Source organism: Orcinus orca, chromosome 19 (assembly GCF_937001465.1).
Source record: "Orcinus orca chromosome 19, mOrcOrc1.1, whole genome shotgun sequence".
Classification (NCBI taxonomy): Eukaryota; Metazoa; Chordata; class Mammalia; order Artiodactyla; family Delphinidae; genus Orcinus; species Orcinus orca.
In genome coordinates, this window is record NC_064577.1 from 39,417,960 (window position 1) to 39,435,433 (window position 17,474).

A 17,474-nucleotide genomic window follows, 5' to 3' on the forward strand; every position below is an offset into this window, starting at 1 on the left:
TCACCTTGGTTACGGGCCCAGCACTAGCGCCGCCGCATCCTGCCAACCTCAGAACAGGGCCCCTGTCCCAGTCCCCCCACAGACAAGGCTGCTCGCAGTCCTCTGGTTTTTATTTGCCTGCTACCCTCGTAGCTGCCCCCCGCCCCCCCCCCCCAGCCTGGGGGCTGAGGAAGGAGTGACTCGGGGGCATACACAGGGACAGACAGGAGAGGCAAGGGAGGCGGCAGTGCCAGGCTGGGCCACCAGCTCCTGAGGAGGGCGGGGAGATGAGCGAAGGAGAGTCCGGTAGGGAGCTAGCCAGGCAGCAGGGTCGCCAGAAGAATAAGCTTCCTGAGGGCTCCCTGTGGCCCCGGTGCCCCTGCCTCTTGGCCCAAGCTGCCTCCCTTGGCAGCTCCCGCCTCCACGGGCAAGAAGCTGAACCGGGCTAGAAGCAAAGGGTGTCTCCCGAGAGACGCCTGGCTGAGTGGGCAGCATTCCCTGGAGGGTGGCCTGGATTGGGGGGCTGTGAGGAAAGGCGGCAGGGGGACCGGCACTGCCCACGCCGCTCCTCAGCTGGGGCTCAGTGCCGGGCTGCCCTCGGGACTGTCGCTCACCAGGCACTCGTTGGATTTGAAGCTCGCCAGGGACTTGCAGCTGGGGATGGAAGCCAGGGAGCCGCAGAGGCCCAGCATGGAGGGCGTGGGGTCCTTCCCTGGGGAGAGAGGGCGGGTGAGGCGGGGCCAACTGGTCTGTGTGTGCGAGTTGCGTGTGTGAGTTGGGTGTGCACAGGTGCAGGCGGTGAAGGGACAGCCCTCAGGTCACCCATCTGGAGACCTTCCTCATTTCTGGAGCGCTTGCCTTTTTCAGTTAAGCCCTGGTAAGCACCTGCCCGTTTCCATGCACAGAGCTTGGGACACTGTATTGTAATCGTCAGTTTATGTCTCTGTCTCCCCCCGAGGGTTCATCCTCTCTCTTTGTCCATTTATTAAACACACGGTGAGCGCTTGTTCCGTTCCAAGCATGGGGGATACAGAGAACGGACGAGACAGTCCCTGCCCTCACGGAGCTCACAGTCTGGTGGGGAGACAGACACACGGACAATCACAAACACAGTGTGGCGGGGTTTCACGTCCATAGCCTGCCTTGTGTCAAAGAAGATCTAGGGTCATCCAGTACAGTGTGGTTTTTAGAAAGAAAAGACAGGTAGTCCAGGCACCGGGAAAACTAGGGTGGGAAACCAAGGTGAAGCCAGAGGGGGGAGGGCAACACAAAATGCATGCGTTGAAGTCCTGGACATTCTCTTGAAGGGAGCCACTAATTTGGCTCTGAGCTTCCTGGCAGCCAAAGAAAAGGGGGAAACAACGATCAGGCGACTGGTTCACAGAGCGCATGAGTTAAGAGCAAATTAGTTAGGCGAAGAACTCCCTGAGCATTTGCGGGGCTCTTGAGGACGTCATGATGCCAAAAGCCATGGAGCCCTCACCATGTGCCAACACTGGTGATCATTTTAAACAACATCCCCGTTTTACAGATGAGAAGGACTCAGCAAGGTGGAATCAGTGACCAAGCTCGCACAGCCAGAGGAGGCGCAGCTGGGATTTGCCTGACGCCCCAAACCAAGCTCTCAGTTGCTGTGCTAGGTTCTTTGGGAAGAGTTGAATGAATGAGGGAAGTGGCCAGGGCCTGACTACAAGCCCCAAGGCCTGGCCTCAGCCCTTCCGGGATGGGTGCTGGATTGGGGGGCTCACCAATGGGGCCCCAGGGCTCCTCGTCCCGCTTGCCCTCTCCCAGGCGCTGGGAGTCCGAGCTCAGACTGGCTTCAGCCGACAGCGGCTCCGTGCTCATGAAACTGTGTCTGTAGCAAAGCAGAGAGCTGGTGTGCGGGCAGAGGCCCACGGCCCCAGTGCCCCTCTTCCCTGGTAGAGGAGGGAGTGGCACCAAGGCCGAGCCAAGCCTGCCTGGGGCTTACCTCCGGTAGAGCTTAGGGTTGTTGGCGCCCTCGGCCCCATTGAGTGTTCCCAGTGACGGCCATTGGTTGACCAGGCGTGTGGTGACGTCCTTGGAACCCTGGGCCAGGGGAGCATGGTCACCGGGGATCAGACCTGTCCTGGGATGGGGAGGGGGGGTCAGGCCTGGCTGGAAGAGGGAGCAGAAGTGGGGAAGAGGGGCTCAGCAGGAGGGGAGGGGAGGGGAGGGGTTAGGGTTGAAACCTGGGTAGCAGAAATGGGTAGGAATGCTGAGGGTCAGTGGGGCAGATCCTGGGAGCCAGTGGAGGGTACTGGGGGGGCCACGGCGGTGACAGGAATTAGTGCACTCGTGCTGGGGGTTAGGGGAATAATGAGATGTTGCAGGGGTCAGCCAGGGTGGTGGACGGGTGGGTGCAGAATAGTGTGGGAATCATGAAGGGTCATGGGTGCCACAGTCATGCTGGGAGGTCACAGGGTGATGGAAACGTTTCAAGGGGAACGGTTAGAGGGATGGGTAGGGGTGAGGTCAGGGGTCACGGTGGGTGACGATGGTCAGTGGACCTACGCTGCAGAGCAGAGGAGTGGTGAACAGAGGGAACAATGCAGTCATGTTGAAGGTCGTTGAGTCACGTTAATTAGAGGTCCTTAACTGTAATCTTGGGGTCCCAGGAGTACTGTTCAATGGCCATTCTAGCTTATGTCGGGTAGTTGAGGGTGAAGTGGGGAGCCGGTTGGTGGGGGGCCTTATGTCGAGCATGATGTTAGGTCGCGGTGGCGGGGAGGGGGCTGGATCTCCGGGTGGCAGTGACGGACTCGGGGGTTTGATGCTGGTGCTTGGTATGAGGGAAGGTGGCGTTAGACTCAATGGGGGCGATGGCGGGGATTCCCTGGGGTGATGTGGTCGGGGTGGCCGAGGACCGGGGTCAGGGACGCGGCGGCACTCACAGCTGCTCCTGCAGCTCCAGGATCACTCCTTCCAGCTCCCGCTTCTCCCGCTGGTTCTGTGCCGCCGCCTCCTCCAGCTGCAGCTGCAGCCGCCGGTTCTCCGCCTCCAGGTCCTTCAGCTGCGACTCGCGCAGACGCACCAGCTCCTCCAGGTAGCCCTGTGGGGGCGCCGGCTCAGCCCCGGCGACGAGAGGAGGGGGTCCCAGCGGCCGCCCGCCTTCTGCCGGGCTCTAAGCGCCCGCCCCGCCCCGCCCCCGCCGCGCACCGCGCACCTTCTGCGCGTAGACAATGCGAAACTTCTGTTCCATCTTGTGCCACTTGCTGTACCAGCTGTCCTCGTCGGTGACGAGAGGAAGGTACGGGTGCTCGGGCGAGTTGTCCTCGCTCGTGCTGCTCTCGGCGCTGTGCCGCTCCTCCTCGTCGGTCAGGTAGTCGTAGCTTGGAAGGAGGGCGCAGTGGGCACCCCCTTGGGCAGGGGGACCAGGATGCCGCCCAGCCCGCCCGTCTCCCGCAATCCCCGCCCCTCAGGGCCGTCGTCTGTCCGCACCCAGCAACCCCCGCCGCAATCGGGCTGCTCACCTCTGGGTGAACTTCAGGTAGGGCGTGTAATCGATGACTACGGGGGTCTTCCCGTCCAGCACTTCGCCCTTTAGGCAGAAGCTGGGGGCAGAGCAGCCACAGGGTTGGGGGCGGGTATGAGGGGATGGGAGTGCGGACCTTCGCAGAGAAACCACCTCAACCCCCCACCATGGCCACGGCCACCCAGGCCCCACCTGAAGTCTATGGCGCTCAGTCCGATCAGCATCCCGGTGAGGACCGTGGCTTCCTCCCGCAGCATGATGGCTCCCGAGTCATAGAAACGTCTGCGGGGAGGGGTGAGGGACTGCCAGTGTAGCATCCTCCCAGGGAGCCCCACCCCTCAGAGCGTCTCTTGTTGGCTTATTACCAGCCTTACCTAGAGGAAGGAGGCATCTTCTTCCCGCTCACCCCTCAGCTGTGGATCTTTTCACTCCCTCAGACTGGGGCCCACTGGGGGTAGCACCTGTGTTTCCCACCTATTAGAACGTGTGTGCCCTGAGACTAGACCTCCGTCCTCAGAACTCCCCCTTCCCCACCAAGCACTGGGTCACCCAGATCCTTAAAAAGCAGGAAACAAGTCCTAAAACAGTGCTTGGCGTGCAGTAGATGCTCAAAAATATGTTGACGTGAACTCGGAAACGTGAGGACAGGCTAGAGACACAATGCAGTCAAAAGCCCGCAGTGCAGGGATTGAAGCGCTGACCGCTGGGGCTCTGGAGGCCGTGCGTAGCAAGTACAGACTGCTGCTACTGTTTGGGGAGCAGGTAGGGCTCTGTGTTGTAGGCCAGGGAAGGCCAACAAGTAAAACGATACACAGTTGAGGCTTGTCCAGAGCTGTGTCTGAGAGCAGAACTGTGCATGAGATCAGTGCTGGGGGTCATGGGAGATGATGAATTTGACTTGGAAGAGGTGGTGGTGGTGCTAAAGGTGTGTTCTGGGACTGCAGGCCCAGCTGACTGGTGGACAGTCCGGGAGATGGAAACTAGCAGTGCATACTGGGAATTGTAGTCCAGGTACTGAAGGTTACAGCAGGAACTTAAGGATCAAGTGTGTTTAGGCAATGAATGTACACACTGGGACTTGTGGTCCACACTGACTGAGGAGGTCTGACCTGGTGGTCCGGGTGTCCCGTAGGGCTGTGGTGATGTATTCCGACATGCGCTTCTCCATCAGTGCCACCCGGATCCACGCCCGGCCCTGGAAAGCACGCTCACCTTTACTTGCTGCCCCGAAGGGACTCAAGTGTGCACCACTGGGTCTGGATCTCCTGTGGCCCTTCTCCCCAGTGCCCGTGGGCAGGGGCCAGGACCAAGGAACAGGCAGCCCTCTCGTATCCAGAGCAGGGAGCAGCTGCCCTGGCCCTGCTCGCTGCAGGCCACCTACCTTGGCTCGGGCAGTGCTGATGTTCTCCATGTTCTCAATGCTGCTTACGCAGTTGTTGGGCACTTTGCTGCAGGCCAGGCGGATGTAGTCCCAGAAGCCCCGCTGCCCGTCTGAGCTGAACCAGCTCACCGGACCTGCTGGGGCACAGGCTGAGCCAGGGCAGGGAGGGGGCTCAGCAAGACCAGGGAACTCGGAGAGGGTCCATGTAATGGGGCACACACATGCATAAGTAGAAGCAGCCATGCACGCGCGTAGTGCCTGTCCCAAACGCACGCGCACACACATGCATGTACGTACAGGGCACATAACTGCACACCCATGGCTGGGGCTTGTGGACACCCACTGTCTTGTGCCCAGAAGATCCCCTCCCCTCTTCCCAGCTCTGTGCATGAGCTTCTGCGCATGGTCCAGTTATGGGGCCAGGGTGAATGACGGAGTTCAGAAAGCCACAGAGTAGATCAGAGGGGGATGGGTAGCTGGAAGCCGAAGGCTGGGAGTTGGGAGGGCTGGGCAGTGGGGGGACAGGAACCTGGGCCCACCTTTGAAGCGGTGGCTGAGGATCTGCTCTAAGATGGCTGCAAAATTCACGAACTCCTCCGATGAGTCATCGATGGGCTCTGCCGTGTACTTCTCCAGCAGCGTTTTCACAGAGAACCTGAGTGAGGGGGAGGGAGAAGGGGCAGCAGGGTGTCAGGTGAGAAGACAAGGTGATGGGGGTAGAAGGAAGGCAGAGAAGAGGCCACCAAGAGCACGGACGTGGTGGGGAAGCAGAGGGAAAGAGGGCGGGAGACAGGTGAGACTGTAGTGACCCATAGAGGGGCTGTGACATGGGAGAGTAGGGTGGCAGGTGGGAGACTGATTGACAAAGTGGGTGACAGGAGAGGTGAGAGGCAGAGAAAGAAAGCTTCAGGAACAAGGTATGAGAGGGGATGAAACAATCAGTAGAAAGATGAGGCACCTGGAACCAGCGGGCTAGCCCAGAGCCCCTTCCTCCTTGCCCACCCTTTGGAGTTGCATTCTCTCTGTCAGAGAAGGGGAGGGGTCGGATAGGAGTTAGGAGCTGTTTTGTGCCCCGTCCTCGAGCTGCCTTCTGCTATTGCTGGAACAGTCTCAAGTCCCTTCTGGGGTGGAGTGCGGGTCACCTGTACCAGGGCATGTGAGTTAGCACCAAGCACATGGAGCGTAGGCACGCATGGGTGGCCAGGTGGGCTTCCAGCACACGGATGCCCCCCTTCCCCCTTCTCCTTCCTAGCTTGGCCACCCACACACCAGCTGCCCAGAACCAGGCGGTGCAGAACTGGGCCGGGGGAGGTGCAGGGTGTGGGTCTGACACACTCAGTGGGTGGGAGGGGGCATTGGCAGCAGATCTCTGGAAGGGGGCTTGGGGGCCCGGACACCTGGCTTCTCAGAGAGGAAGGAAGCCAAGGGAAGCCAATGGGGCTGAGAGGCTGGAGCACAGCAGCCCCCGTCCCTCCCTCCAATCCTGCCCGGAGCCTCAGCTCCCTCTGCAGTCCCTATGCCTGCAATCTCCACCGGCCATCACTGCAGTGGGCTGGGACAGGGAGGAAGACATGGCTCCCAACATCCCATCATGGCCCCCTATGGGTGGCATAGCAGGGGTGAGGTATCCAGGGACATGGGGGCTGCTTGGAACTGTCCTTTTTACCCTAAGCTCATCAAGCCCTGTGACGTGCCCAGCACTATACTCTGCATGTGTTATCCCATCCATCCTTACAACAGCCCTGGGTCCTCAGCTGTCACTGTCAGCTCCATTTGACAGATAAGGTAACTGAGGGTCCAAGAGATTGACTGATCTGTTCAAAGTCACACAGCTTGTGAGAAGTCAACAGGTATGTCTGACTCCAAAGGCCTTGCTCTTTCTGCTATATCTGTGGCCTCCTGGTGGATGTCAGGATCACCGAGGCCCCGACCAACCCCTGCCTCCTCTGCCCTCTGTGCTCCAGCCCTCAAGCCTCGGCCCCTGAGGCTCTCAGGGCAATAGCACAACCAAGCCCATGGACCTTCCTCCCTTCCCTATGGGCTTAGAGTTAGTTGGTCTGGCCTGAAATCAGAGCCAGGTCAGTGCTGGAGTTGCACTAGAGAGAGGCAGCCTGGATGGACCCAAATCTTGTGTCCGTGTGATACCTGGTGACCTTGGACAGTCATTTAATCTCTCCAAGGCCCATTTTCCCCAGGTGCAAACAAGAACAATGGTACCTGCCTCATCAAATTCTGGTTCAGATCCCAGGAAGGACTGAGAGAAGGTGAGCACAGGCCATGGGGTAGGGGTGGTGAGGAGCTGGGCCATTAATGGGAGAGCCGGAAGGAGCCTGTGTTTAGGGCGTTCATCTGGGCTTCATTATGCAGCCCCGCCCCCGTGATCTCTTCTGGTCATTTGGGTCAGACCTCAGTGGGGGCCTGCGGCTGGTTTCAGCATGGCAGCCATCTGCCATCTGTCCTCAGGGGTGCTGCAGCTGGTCATTGCCCCCCCAGGAGCCCCATGGTGTGTCCCCTGCTCAGAGGTGCAAGGCTGCTGCAGGTTACCATGGAGACAGGGCGGCCAGGGCCCAGGGGAGCCCTCGGCCTGCTAAAGGGAACTGTTCTGGGAGCTGGAGGCGAACCACGTGACAATGAAGAGGCGGCAGGGGCCCGAGGGGTTCCTGAGCCTTTGTCATGCTCCCAATCTTCCCCAAAACTCTATCCCTCACATCCCAGCTCTAAGCGCACTTCCAATCCACCAGAACCTCTGCTTCTGCAGCCTAGGCCAAGGGGAGTTCCCCCCTTTCCCACACACTCGACAGGCCCAGCTGTCCTGGCAGGCAAGAGAAGGAAGAGGAACCTAGGAGATCAAGCGAGGGGAGAGGGACTGGAAGGATGGCATCGGGACGGGGCGATTTTCGTGTGCCAAGCACAGGGCTCGGCACACTCCTTGGTGTGGCTATTACATCTACAATGGGGATGATGAGGCACCCAGGGCCCAGCGTGGTTAGGAGACTTCCTCAAGGTTGTACAGCTCATTACTGATAAAGTAAGAGCTTGAATCTAGGACCATCTGTGTTTTACACCACACGCTGGCAGGGTGTGGGGGGTGAGCGTGGAGGCAGGGGACCGCGTTTGGGCTGAGCCATTGCTGCTCTCATTCCTTCTATAACATTCCAGGCATTTTTACAGAGGTCAGATGTGCACAGCACCATGCTAGGCACTAGGGATATAATGGTGTGAGACAGACGCAGTACGGTTGGGTGTGTGCCCAGGAACCTGGAAGGAACTGTAGGATACGGAAGCCAGGGCATCAGGTGGGCACTGATTCCTGGGGGAAGGGGCAGGACCAAGGCCAGCGTGCAGGCACGTGGGACTGGCAAGGGAAGACAGCTGAGCCCTGCACTGGGGGCACCCTGCTCTCAGAGGCGGCGTGGGGGAGAGGGGAGGTGGAGAAGGAAGCTGGCAGGGGCATCCTAGGCGGGGAGATGAGTGCAGGTGGGGGCTGAGAGACTGGCCATTCCTGGCTTCACGGCAGGGCAGCGGGGGTGAATCACAGCAGGGCTGGGAAGTGGGAAGCTTCACTTCCTGGCCCCAGGAAAGTGGGCAGGTCTTCCCAACACTGCGACAGCCCCACCCTCAGGAACCAATGGCTCTGCCCTCCCAATCTCCTCCCCTTGAACCCAGGAGACCCAGACTTCTGCGGTCAGGCCCTCAGTCCTTCCCAAGGCAGTGGCAGTGCCGTGCCTTCACTGGACACATTCAGGGACTTTGCCTACATGCCCAGTTGACCCGGCCATAGGCTGCAACTGCCCAGAGATGGAGGAGGGCACCATCCCTGATCCAGGATTTGAGCACTGGAAAATCTCCCAGAAAAGCCCCACCCCAGAGAGGCCAGGCTGACGGGAGTGGGAATGAGGGTACGCTTGGAGGGCGTTCATCCCCCTATCCCATCAGTTCTCCTCTGCCCACCCAGCTCCCGCCCCCAGCAAGGGAGCCAGCCATCCCCACCCCTCCCCCTCACACACAATGTCACTTCCTGGTTCTCACAGGAAGCTGCAGTGCCAATTAAACACCCCTCACCCCCAGGCCCCAGGCTGGGCATAGGCCTGGCTTGACCTAGAAGGGTAAGGACCAGACCTCCAAACCCCCTCCAGGCCTGGGCCTGAGGATAGCGGACGCGCCCCTCCTAACCCTGTGCTCCCTCCCTTTTCTCCGCGGCTGCTGTGCATCCTCCCGCGGGCACGCTCAGTCCAGGTCTCCGCAGCCCGCCCCGCCGCCTCTTCCTGACCACCCCACCCCCGCCCGCCAGCGGTGCCCACCTGCACACGGTGATCAAGTTCCTACGCTCCACAGACACGTTGCGGGAAGACGCTTTCTTGGAGGACAACCCCAGAGCCATGGTGGTCTGGACAAAGCTCGCTTCCATCCAGATGTGTAGCCACTGCTGCCGCCTCTAGCTGCCCCCGCCACCCGCCCGCAGCCCCGGCCCCCCCGCCGGATCACGGCTGGGCCCTCTGCCCGCCGGGGCCCCTCGACCCCTCCAGGGCCATCCTCCAGCCGCTGCGCCTCTGGCCGGGCCCCCTGGCTCCCTCCCCCGGCGGCGATTCCGGAGCAAAACAAGGCAGGGGAGGGAGCTCTCCGAGGTGCTGAGCCGGGGCCCGTCACCCCCCTTCCCTAGCCGCCCGCCCCCCTTGGCAGGTGACGTCAGGGTCCTCGGGCCCCGCCCCTGGAAGGCCGGGGACCAATCCGCAGAGGACGCAGGATTTTGGGGGGAGGGGAAAGGGCCGGGGCCGCAGGGAGGGCGGAGAGGGTCCCAGGGAGAGGCAGCGATTGGAAGGAAGAAAGGGGGCTTCTGGCTTGTTCTCCACCCCCATGCTCAGAGCCCGGGACCCACGCCTAGCTCCTCTGAGCTCCGACGCCTCTACTCCCTTGTTTCTGACTTGTGATCAGTGGTGTCTATCTCAGATTTCTCATTTCTCCTCACCTCCTGTACCCTCATCCCGGCCCCGCCCCCCCCACCCATTCAGTCTCGGCATTCCCAGCGAGGCCAGGCCAGGTCTGCGTCCAGAGAGCGCAGGTGGCCCTACGCTGCCGAGCCGGGAGACCAAGGAGCAGTCAGAGACTGCACATCTGTCTGTCTGCGCCCTGGCTTGACTTGTCTGCACCAGCCGGCGGAGTCCACAGATACTAGGGTGGGGGAGGGGAAACCAGAATAAGCCGTAGGAGCCCAGCGCCTGGGACCACTCGGGACGATGAGTGAAGAGTAGACTGGCAGCTAAGGGCCTGGGCTCTGTGGAGGTTTCCAGCAGTAGAGCTGATGCCCACAGTGGTGCCAAGGTAACTGCTTCTTCTCAGAGTCCTACCTCCTCGCACCACCCCAGAGGCAGCTGACATGAGGGCTTAACCCCTTGGCTGCCAGAATTGCTGCAAGGTACCATCAACCCTCTCTGCAAGGCCAGAAAAGCTGGTTGCATCTTTTTTTTTTTAGTTTTTTTTTTTTTTAAGTATAGTCGATTTACAGTGCTGGTCGCATCTCTTAGGGAAAGGTGGGGAAATGGAGGCATAGTCCAGCTTCCCTGCCACCCTTTGCTCCCTCACAGCACTGCTCCCACCTGCTCCATCCCTCTGTTTAGCCTGTTCTCTTTCAACCACTGAAATCCCCAGCTCCCACAGAAAGCTTTTCTGTGTCAATTACAAGGGGTCCACCCATATTCTCCATCTGGCCTCAAGAATGTCCATTCACCAACTCTGCCCACTCACTGGGTTTACCCTGCTCGCTAGTGGCAGATCAATGTCACCACATTGATTCAGATGTGCACCCACATCTGAATATGACCAGCAGGCAGGGACCCTCCATTAGCACAAACAGAGGAGCAGGAGATGAAAAACCTGTAGAAATTTCCAACCTTGGTTTGCCTCCCTGGGGGCTGGGAAGAAGGTCCTGACTCCCAGCACAGATCTCCTGCTCACTCAGCGTCAGCCTCAATTCTTGGCTTTTGGCACCTCAGACTTAGTCTTTTCAGTCCCTTCTCTCTGACTTTTCCCTCTTGCTTCACCTCTAAGAAGCCCCTCTTATTGTCCTCCTGCCTCCAGACCCATTGCCAGGGGTGATTGTGATGTTCGCTCTTTTGTTTTTTGGGTTTTTTTTTTTGCGGTACGCGGGCCTCTCACCGTTGTGGTCTTTCCCGTTGCGGAGCACAGGCTCCGGACCTGCAGGCTCAGCGGCCATGACTCACGGGCCCAGCCGCCCCGCGGCATGTGGGATCTTCCCGGACCGGGGCACGAACCCGCGTCCCCTGCATCGGCAGGCGGACTCTCAACCACTGCGCCACCAGGGAAGCCCCGTTCTTTTGTTTTTCAATTGCAAGATATATCGGATGCACAAAAGAGCACCTGAAACACATATGTGCAGCTTGAAGAATATTTACAAAGCAAACCACCTATGTCATAATCTCAATGATCAAGAAATAGGACATTATCAACACCCCAGGACCTGCCGTATGCTTCTCCCAGATCTCATCTTCATCCATCCCCGCAAGAGATAACCACTATCCAGACTTTTGCGATAATCATTTTCTTGCTTTTCTTTATAGTTTTACCACCTACACATCCATCAATAAAAAATATAGTTTAGGGCTTCCCTGGTGGCGCAGTGGTTGAGAGTCCACCTGCCGATGCAGGGGACGCGGGTTTGTGCCCCGATCTGGGAAGATCCCACATGCCGCGGAGCGGCTGGGCCCGTGAGTCATGGCCGCTGAGCCTGCACGTCCGGAGCCCGTGCTCCGCGTCGGGAGAGGCCACAACAGTGAGAGACCCACGTACCGCAAAAAAAAATATATATATATATATATATATATATATATATATATATATATATATAGTTTAATGGTGTTTAAACTTTGTAGAAATGGAGTCATACTATATGAATTCAGTTGCAATTTGCTTCTTTCAATATCATGTTAGGGAGATTCATTTTCGCAGTATACTATTCCAATGTATGTCTCTATCACAATTTATCTATTCTACCATTGAGGGTATTTTGTGCACCAGATAGGGCCTAGTTAGAAAAACAGAAACCACACGATGTATTTGAAATAGAGGGGATTTGGTTACACAGGAGTGGGAAGACCAAAAGAGCAAAAAGAGAAAGAGAACATGGAGACAACATGGAAGTAGTGAAACTTGTAACTAAAGAAAGTAGCAAGGGCTAAGGGAACTCAAGGGAAGAGGTGGGAGCCCACGGGTGGGGCTCAGACTCAGCCAGAGCCACCAGTGGGCTGCCACTGGAGCCATCTACAAAGCTGGTTCTCAGGATGCAGAAAAGAGCTGAAGGCTGGAGCCAACTGCCAAAGATAGGGTGACCCTAAACAAAACCCCCAAAGAGAATATCGGCCCTTCTCCTTTCCCTGCCTTCCATCTCCCTCTAGTGCTTTCTATTAGTAGAACCTGACAGAAAGCCAGTTAGTAGTGGAGTCTGGGAAACAAGTTGGTAGAGTCCTCCCGACCCCTCAGCATCGGAGAGCAGAGAGACATGAAGAATGGATTTGGAGCAAAAAAGCAAGAAATAAGTAACTGGCACAGGAAAAGGGGACCTTTTGCTGCTCAGCATCTACACACATCTTTTCTATACATATCTGAACAGTAACAACTTCCTGCCTTTGCCTATTAAGGTGCAGTTGTCTTTGGTACAAGTGAAGGTGCTATAGCGCCCTCCCCTGCAACGTTGAGCTGCAAAGTCTCTGCAGTAACAGTATCCATCTCTGGGTGATGTTAATACCTTTCTGAGTTCGGCCACATTTCCTCTAGAGGAACCTAAAGACTAAATAATAAAGCTCACTACCAACAACAATCCTTCTATAAGATAATAAGGCAAAGGAAGGAAGGGGGAAATAATACCGTACAGAGTATATGATATAAAGCAAGCGAGCAAGCAAGCGCAAGCAAATACCCATAGCATCTACGATTCTTATTTTTATTTTATTTTACTTTTAATTTTATTTATTTATTTTTGGCTGTGTTGGGTCTTCGTTGCTGCTCGTGGGCTTTAGTTGCAGCGAGCAGGGGCTACTCTTCGTTGCGGTGCACAGGCTTCTCATTTTGGTGGCTTGTCTTATTGCAGAGCACAGGCTCTAGGCACGCGGGCTTCAGTAGTTGTGGCTCGTGGGCTCTAGAGCGCAGGCTCAGTAGTCATGGCGCACGGGCTTAGTGGCTCCGCCGCATGTGGGATCTTCCCGGACCAGGGCTCGAACCCGTGTCCCCTGCATTGGCAGGCGGATTCTTAACCACTGCGCCACCAGGGAAGCCCCTATGATTCTTATTTTTGTAACTGGTCAAAGTTGACATTTATAATCTCCTCTTCCAACACTCATTTCATTTTCACTTTGCCCTTAGCCAGCACCCCAGTTGGCTGTTGTTGTTTTTTAGACCATGTCAGGTGACCACTTCATTCTTGAAGAATCTAAATCCTCAGAATTGGATTGCTACCCGTTTAGTGGAGCCACTGTTGTCTCTAGTGAACAGATTCCTCCCTTGGGGTAGCAGATGCTGTCAGTATCCCTCCCACATTCTCTAAGCGCTTGGGTACACTGAACGAACTTCCAACCGCCAGAAAAACCGCAACTCTACCTGAAGGCTCTCTCTGGCCACTGGAGCCTGCACTACTCAGACGCTGGGCACTCCCATCCTCAGCAAACCTCAGGCAATAACTGATGAGGAATGGTGGGAAAATACCCCAGTCCTCTCAGCCATCAGGTGGGATAGTCCTGAGGCTCACATTATCACTGGCTCCCTGAGTCCCCAGCAGGACTAAGTTCCGGTTGTCCACACTCTTAATGGGGTTGATAGCACAGCCTTTATTAGCCTCCTTCCCTTCTCTGTGTCACCTTCCCATTCACTTGCAGGTAGTTCCTAGCATCATTTTTCAGATATCGGGAATTCCCTGGCAGTCCAGTGGTTAGGACTCCGAGCTTCCATCGCAGGGGGCATGGGTTCCATCCTAGTTGGGGAACGAAGATCCCACAAGCAGCGTGGCATGGCCAAACAAACTAAACCCCCCCAAAAAACAAACAAACCCCCCCTCAAATATCAAATCCTCAACTGAGGGTTTATTCCTAGGGGGACCGCCCCTCCCCCCAAAAAACCCAGTGGGTATCTGGAGTGGTCCTAGGAAGCAGATCCCCCAGATGGGATTCTGGAATTGGATGACTCACCGTCCAAATGGCAATGAGGATTCCATTGCTGGGGTAAGTGCGGGTGCTGATACCCAGAGCACCAGCAAGACTACTAAAGCTTTTACCCTGGTGAGTCCAGGGCTGCACTGCCTGTGTGTATCTCTAGTTTTTGTGATATGGGAGGGAAATGGGAATTATAAAGGTTGTGGAATTGGTCAGTTGTTGGTAAATGCCTTCAAATTGCTAAAAGGAAAAAATGACAAACTCACATCAGCTGTCAACTCAGGGTACAGTGTAAAACCCAGAATCCTTTAGGGCAGCACTCAAGGAAACTCTTATCTGCAGCCTGTGTAGGGCTGACTGGGCTGAAAGTCAATCCTATAATGCTGTAAGAATAGCAAGATTATTTATTTAAAGCCCCACCAAGTCAGGGCCCTGATAAGGAAGGAGTAGGACACTGAGACCTGATATGAAAACATCTGTTCTGGAATCCCCATATTCTCCTGAACCCACTGGGCAAGGAGAAGTGGCCTCTCCCCCTTGATAGAAGAGAGCAGTTTTTCCTTGCCTGGATAACATGCAAAGTCCTCACCTGAGGCAGATGCCTCACAAGATGATACTTGCTCTCTTCAAGATCTGACCCTGATCCCACTCCATGATTCTAGACCATGGACAAGTCTCATCCTGGAACAAGTGGGGAAGTACTATCCCAGCTATAGGAAGAAAGGGATTGTTCACCAAAAATGCTGCAGCATCTGGCTAACGTAGCAGCAGAAACTGGGAGAACATGCTTGAGAACAGATCTTGAGGGTGCCGGACTGGGGTCAGGGAGTAGAATATAAGGCTGGATAGTGGAGAGTCTATATTGATCTGGGATACTCTACCATGACTAAGGATTTAACATTTTAAAGCCTTAGCAAGGACATCTGAAACCAGTTGCAATATGCTACTGAGATAGAGCTTCAAAGTTTGGAGGAAACCGTATGTTACAGCAAATGAGGTGGAGATGCTAGAATTTCCTAGGCTGAGTGCTGGGGAAGGGTCAAAAGGCTCAGGGAGATGAGCTCACCAGAATGAAATTATTATTGTATAAGACCTATTATTGGGCTTCCCTGGTGGCGCAGTGGTTGAGAATCTGCCTGCTAATGCAGGAGACACGGGTTCGAGCCCTGGTCTGGGAAGATCCCACATGCCGCGGAGCAACTGGGCCCATGAGCCACAACTACTGAGCCTGCGCGTCTGGAGCCTGTGCTCCGCAACGGGAGAGGCCATGACAGTGAGAGGCCCGCGCACCACGATGAAGAGTGGCCCCCGCTCTCCACAACTAGAGAAAGCCGTTGTGCAGAAGCGAAGACCCAACACAGACAAAAATTAAATAAATTAAAAAAAAATTTTTTTAAAAAGACCTATTATTATTGTATAAGACCAGAGAACGCTCCAGCTTCCTGTGTTCCTCATGAGGACCCAGAGACACTCACTTAAATAGTGATAAGAAATGGGCTAGTTGTCGGAGAGGCACCGGCATCATTTGCAGTTCAGTAGGGGTTAGTCTCTGCAGGCCGAAGTTGACGGTAGTGGACATATCTATGGAACTGGGCTTTGTAGAGTCAGTGGGTATGACACGAAACCCAGAACAGAGGCCAGGTGATGCCACTTAGTCATCAGAGTTAAAGTGGATGTAATTACCATAATGGGCAGAAAAACCAAAGTGGCAAGCTGGGATCTATTGTGATAGCCAATGGTCTTCAACATGGAAGACCATGGTCTTCCTAGGTAGGTGGACAGCCAATGAGAGTATTTCTTGACTTATATAACCAAAAACAAGCAAGAGTGTGAGTAGAAGGCTGATATCGGCCACTGCAACGGAAAATCATGATTCATCACCCAATTTCCAGACCCCAACCATTTTTCAGCTACAGAACCCACTGATTAAAGCAGAGGCCAGTGCCCTTCAGGAAGAATCTTGCAATGCCACAGTAAACTTACATCATAATAATTACCTTACTCCTCCAAAGTCATTTCTCAGAGCAACTAAGGAAAGGGGAATACTCAGATCTTTCAAGGCTTTTGGGTACAGGATTTAAGCTGACAGATATTAAGGGATCAAAATGCCACCATGGACATGTGTTAGAGTGGGGCATACAGAGGCCAAGTGATAAAAGGAGACCTGGCCAAGTCCATCCCACAGTGGGTCCAATAGGTCCACAGACCCACCTGGTGGTTATTTCCCTGGTCTCTAAATACATAATTGAAATAGATGTACTTAGCAGATAGCAGAATTCTCACATTGGTTTCCTGAAACAAGAGCCATCGGAGTAGGAAAGACCAAGTGGGAACTGCCCCCTACCCCTGCCAAGATATTAAATCAGAAGCAATACCTCATCCCAGGTGAAATGACAGTGACTATAGTCACCCACAAAGGATGCAGGAGTGGTGGTCCCTGTTATATCTCCATTTAACACATCAATCTGGCCCTTGCAAAAACCTGGTGAATAATCGTAGATGATGAGAACGTAACCAAGTGGTAGCCCCAATTTAGCTGCTGCGTCAGATGATCTGACAGATTATCCTAGAGCATATCAACGTAGTCCCTGATAGTTAGTATGTGGCTATCAATGTGGTGAAGGAAAAGGGATTAGAACCTTATAAAAGTAGACTTCCATTGCCTCTCTCCCTGACTTCAAATACTGTTGTTATACATTTTATTTTAGTTGGCATTTATTTCCAGGATTGTTAATGAGTTCAAGCATTTTTTCACATGCTTATTGGTCACTTATATGTACTACAAATATCTTCTCATATTCTGTGCCTTGTCCTTTAGTCCTCTTTATGGTATATTTTCATGAACAAAAATTCTTAATTGTAATATAACCAAATATATCATTTTTTCTTTATGACAGGTGATTTTTCTCTCTTAAGAAATCTTCCCTATCTTGAGGTTATGATGTTTTTTCTTACATTACCTTACAAGAGTTTTATAGTGTTATTTTATTTTGAAGTCTATAATTCACCTGGAATAAATTTTGTGTATGATGTGAGGTGGGGGTCCAATTTCAGTTTGATCCAGCTCCATTAGTTATTCTCTCTCTCTCTTTTTTTGATGGGGGGCGGGGGGGTGTCTGTGCTGCACAGCATATGGGATCTTAGTTCCCCAACCAAGGATGGAACCGGCAACCCCTGCATTGGAAGTGTGGAATCTTAAACACTGGACCACCAGGAAAGTCCCTCATTATTTTTTTAAAGTACTTTCCCCACTGCTTTTCTGTCTCAAATCAAGTGTCCGTACAAGTGTGGGTCTGTTTCTCAGCTCTGTGTTCCGCTTTAGTTGTCTCTTTGTCTGTCCTTGCAACAAATCATAATGTCTTACTTATTAAAACTTTATAATAAGTCTGGATGACTGGTAGGGCAAGTCCTACTATCTTATTTATTCTTCTTTAAGAGTGTCTTGTTTCTTTTCTTGGACCCTTGT

At 54.6% G+C, this 17,474-nt stretch overlaps 2 protein-coding genes across 10 annotated transcripts in view; one reads left to right on the forward strand and one right to left on the reverse strand.

Moving 5' to 3' along the window:
• SLC25A39 (solute carrier family 25 member 39) overlaps positions 1-17,474 on the forward strand; it is a 75,376-nt gene that overhangs the window by 5,854 nt on the left and 52,048 nt on the right. The window lies entirely within an intron of this gene.
• RUNDC3A (RUN domain containing 3A) lies at positions 93-9,518 on the reverse strand. 8 transcript variants are annotated; one of them, XM_033416861.2, is made up of 11 exons: positions 9,155-9,518; positions 5,393-5,508; positions 4,854-4,987; positions 4,582-4,667; positions 3,665-3,754; positions 3,471-3,551; positions 3,164-3,329; positions 2,892-3,049; positions 1,949-2,086; positions 1,728-1,852; positions 93-691 (listed from the first exon to the last, which is right to left on the reverse strand). In XM_033416861.2, the coding sequence occupies exons 1-11, from the start codon at positions 9,259-9,261 to the stop codon at positions 549-551; spliced, it is 1,344 nt and encodes a 447-aa protein (XP_033272752.1). In that variant the 5' UTR covers positions 9,262-9,518; the 3' UTR covers positions 93-548. The 8 variants fall into 8 exon arrangements, with proteins under 8 accessions (XP_033272752.1, XP_033272751.1, XP_004286036.1 ...); XM_033416860.2 differs by having other exon boundaries at positions 4,854-4,990; XM_004285988.4 differs by having other exon boundaries at positions 1,728-1,834; positions 4,854-5,002.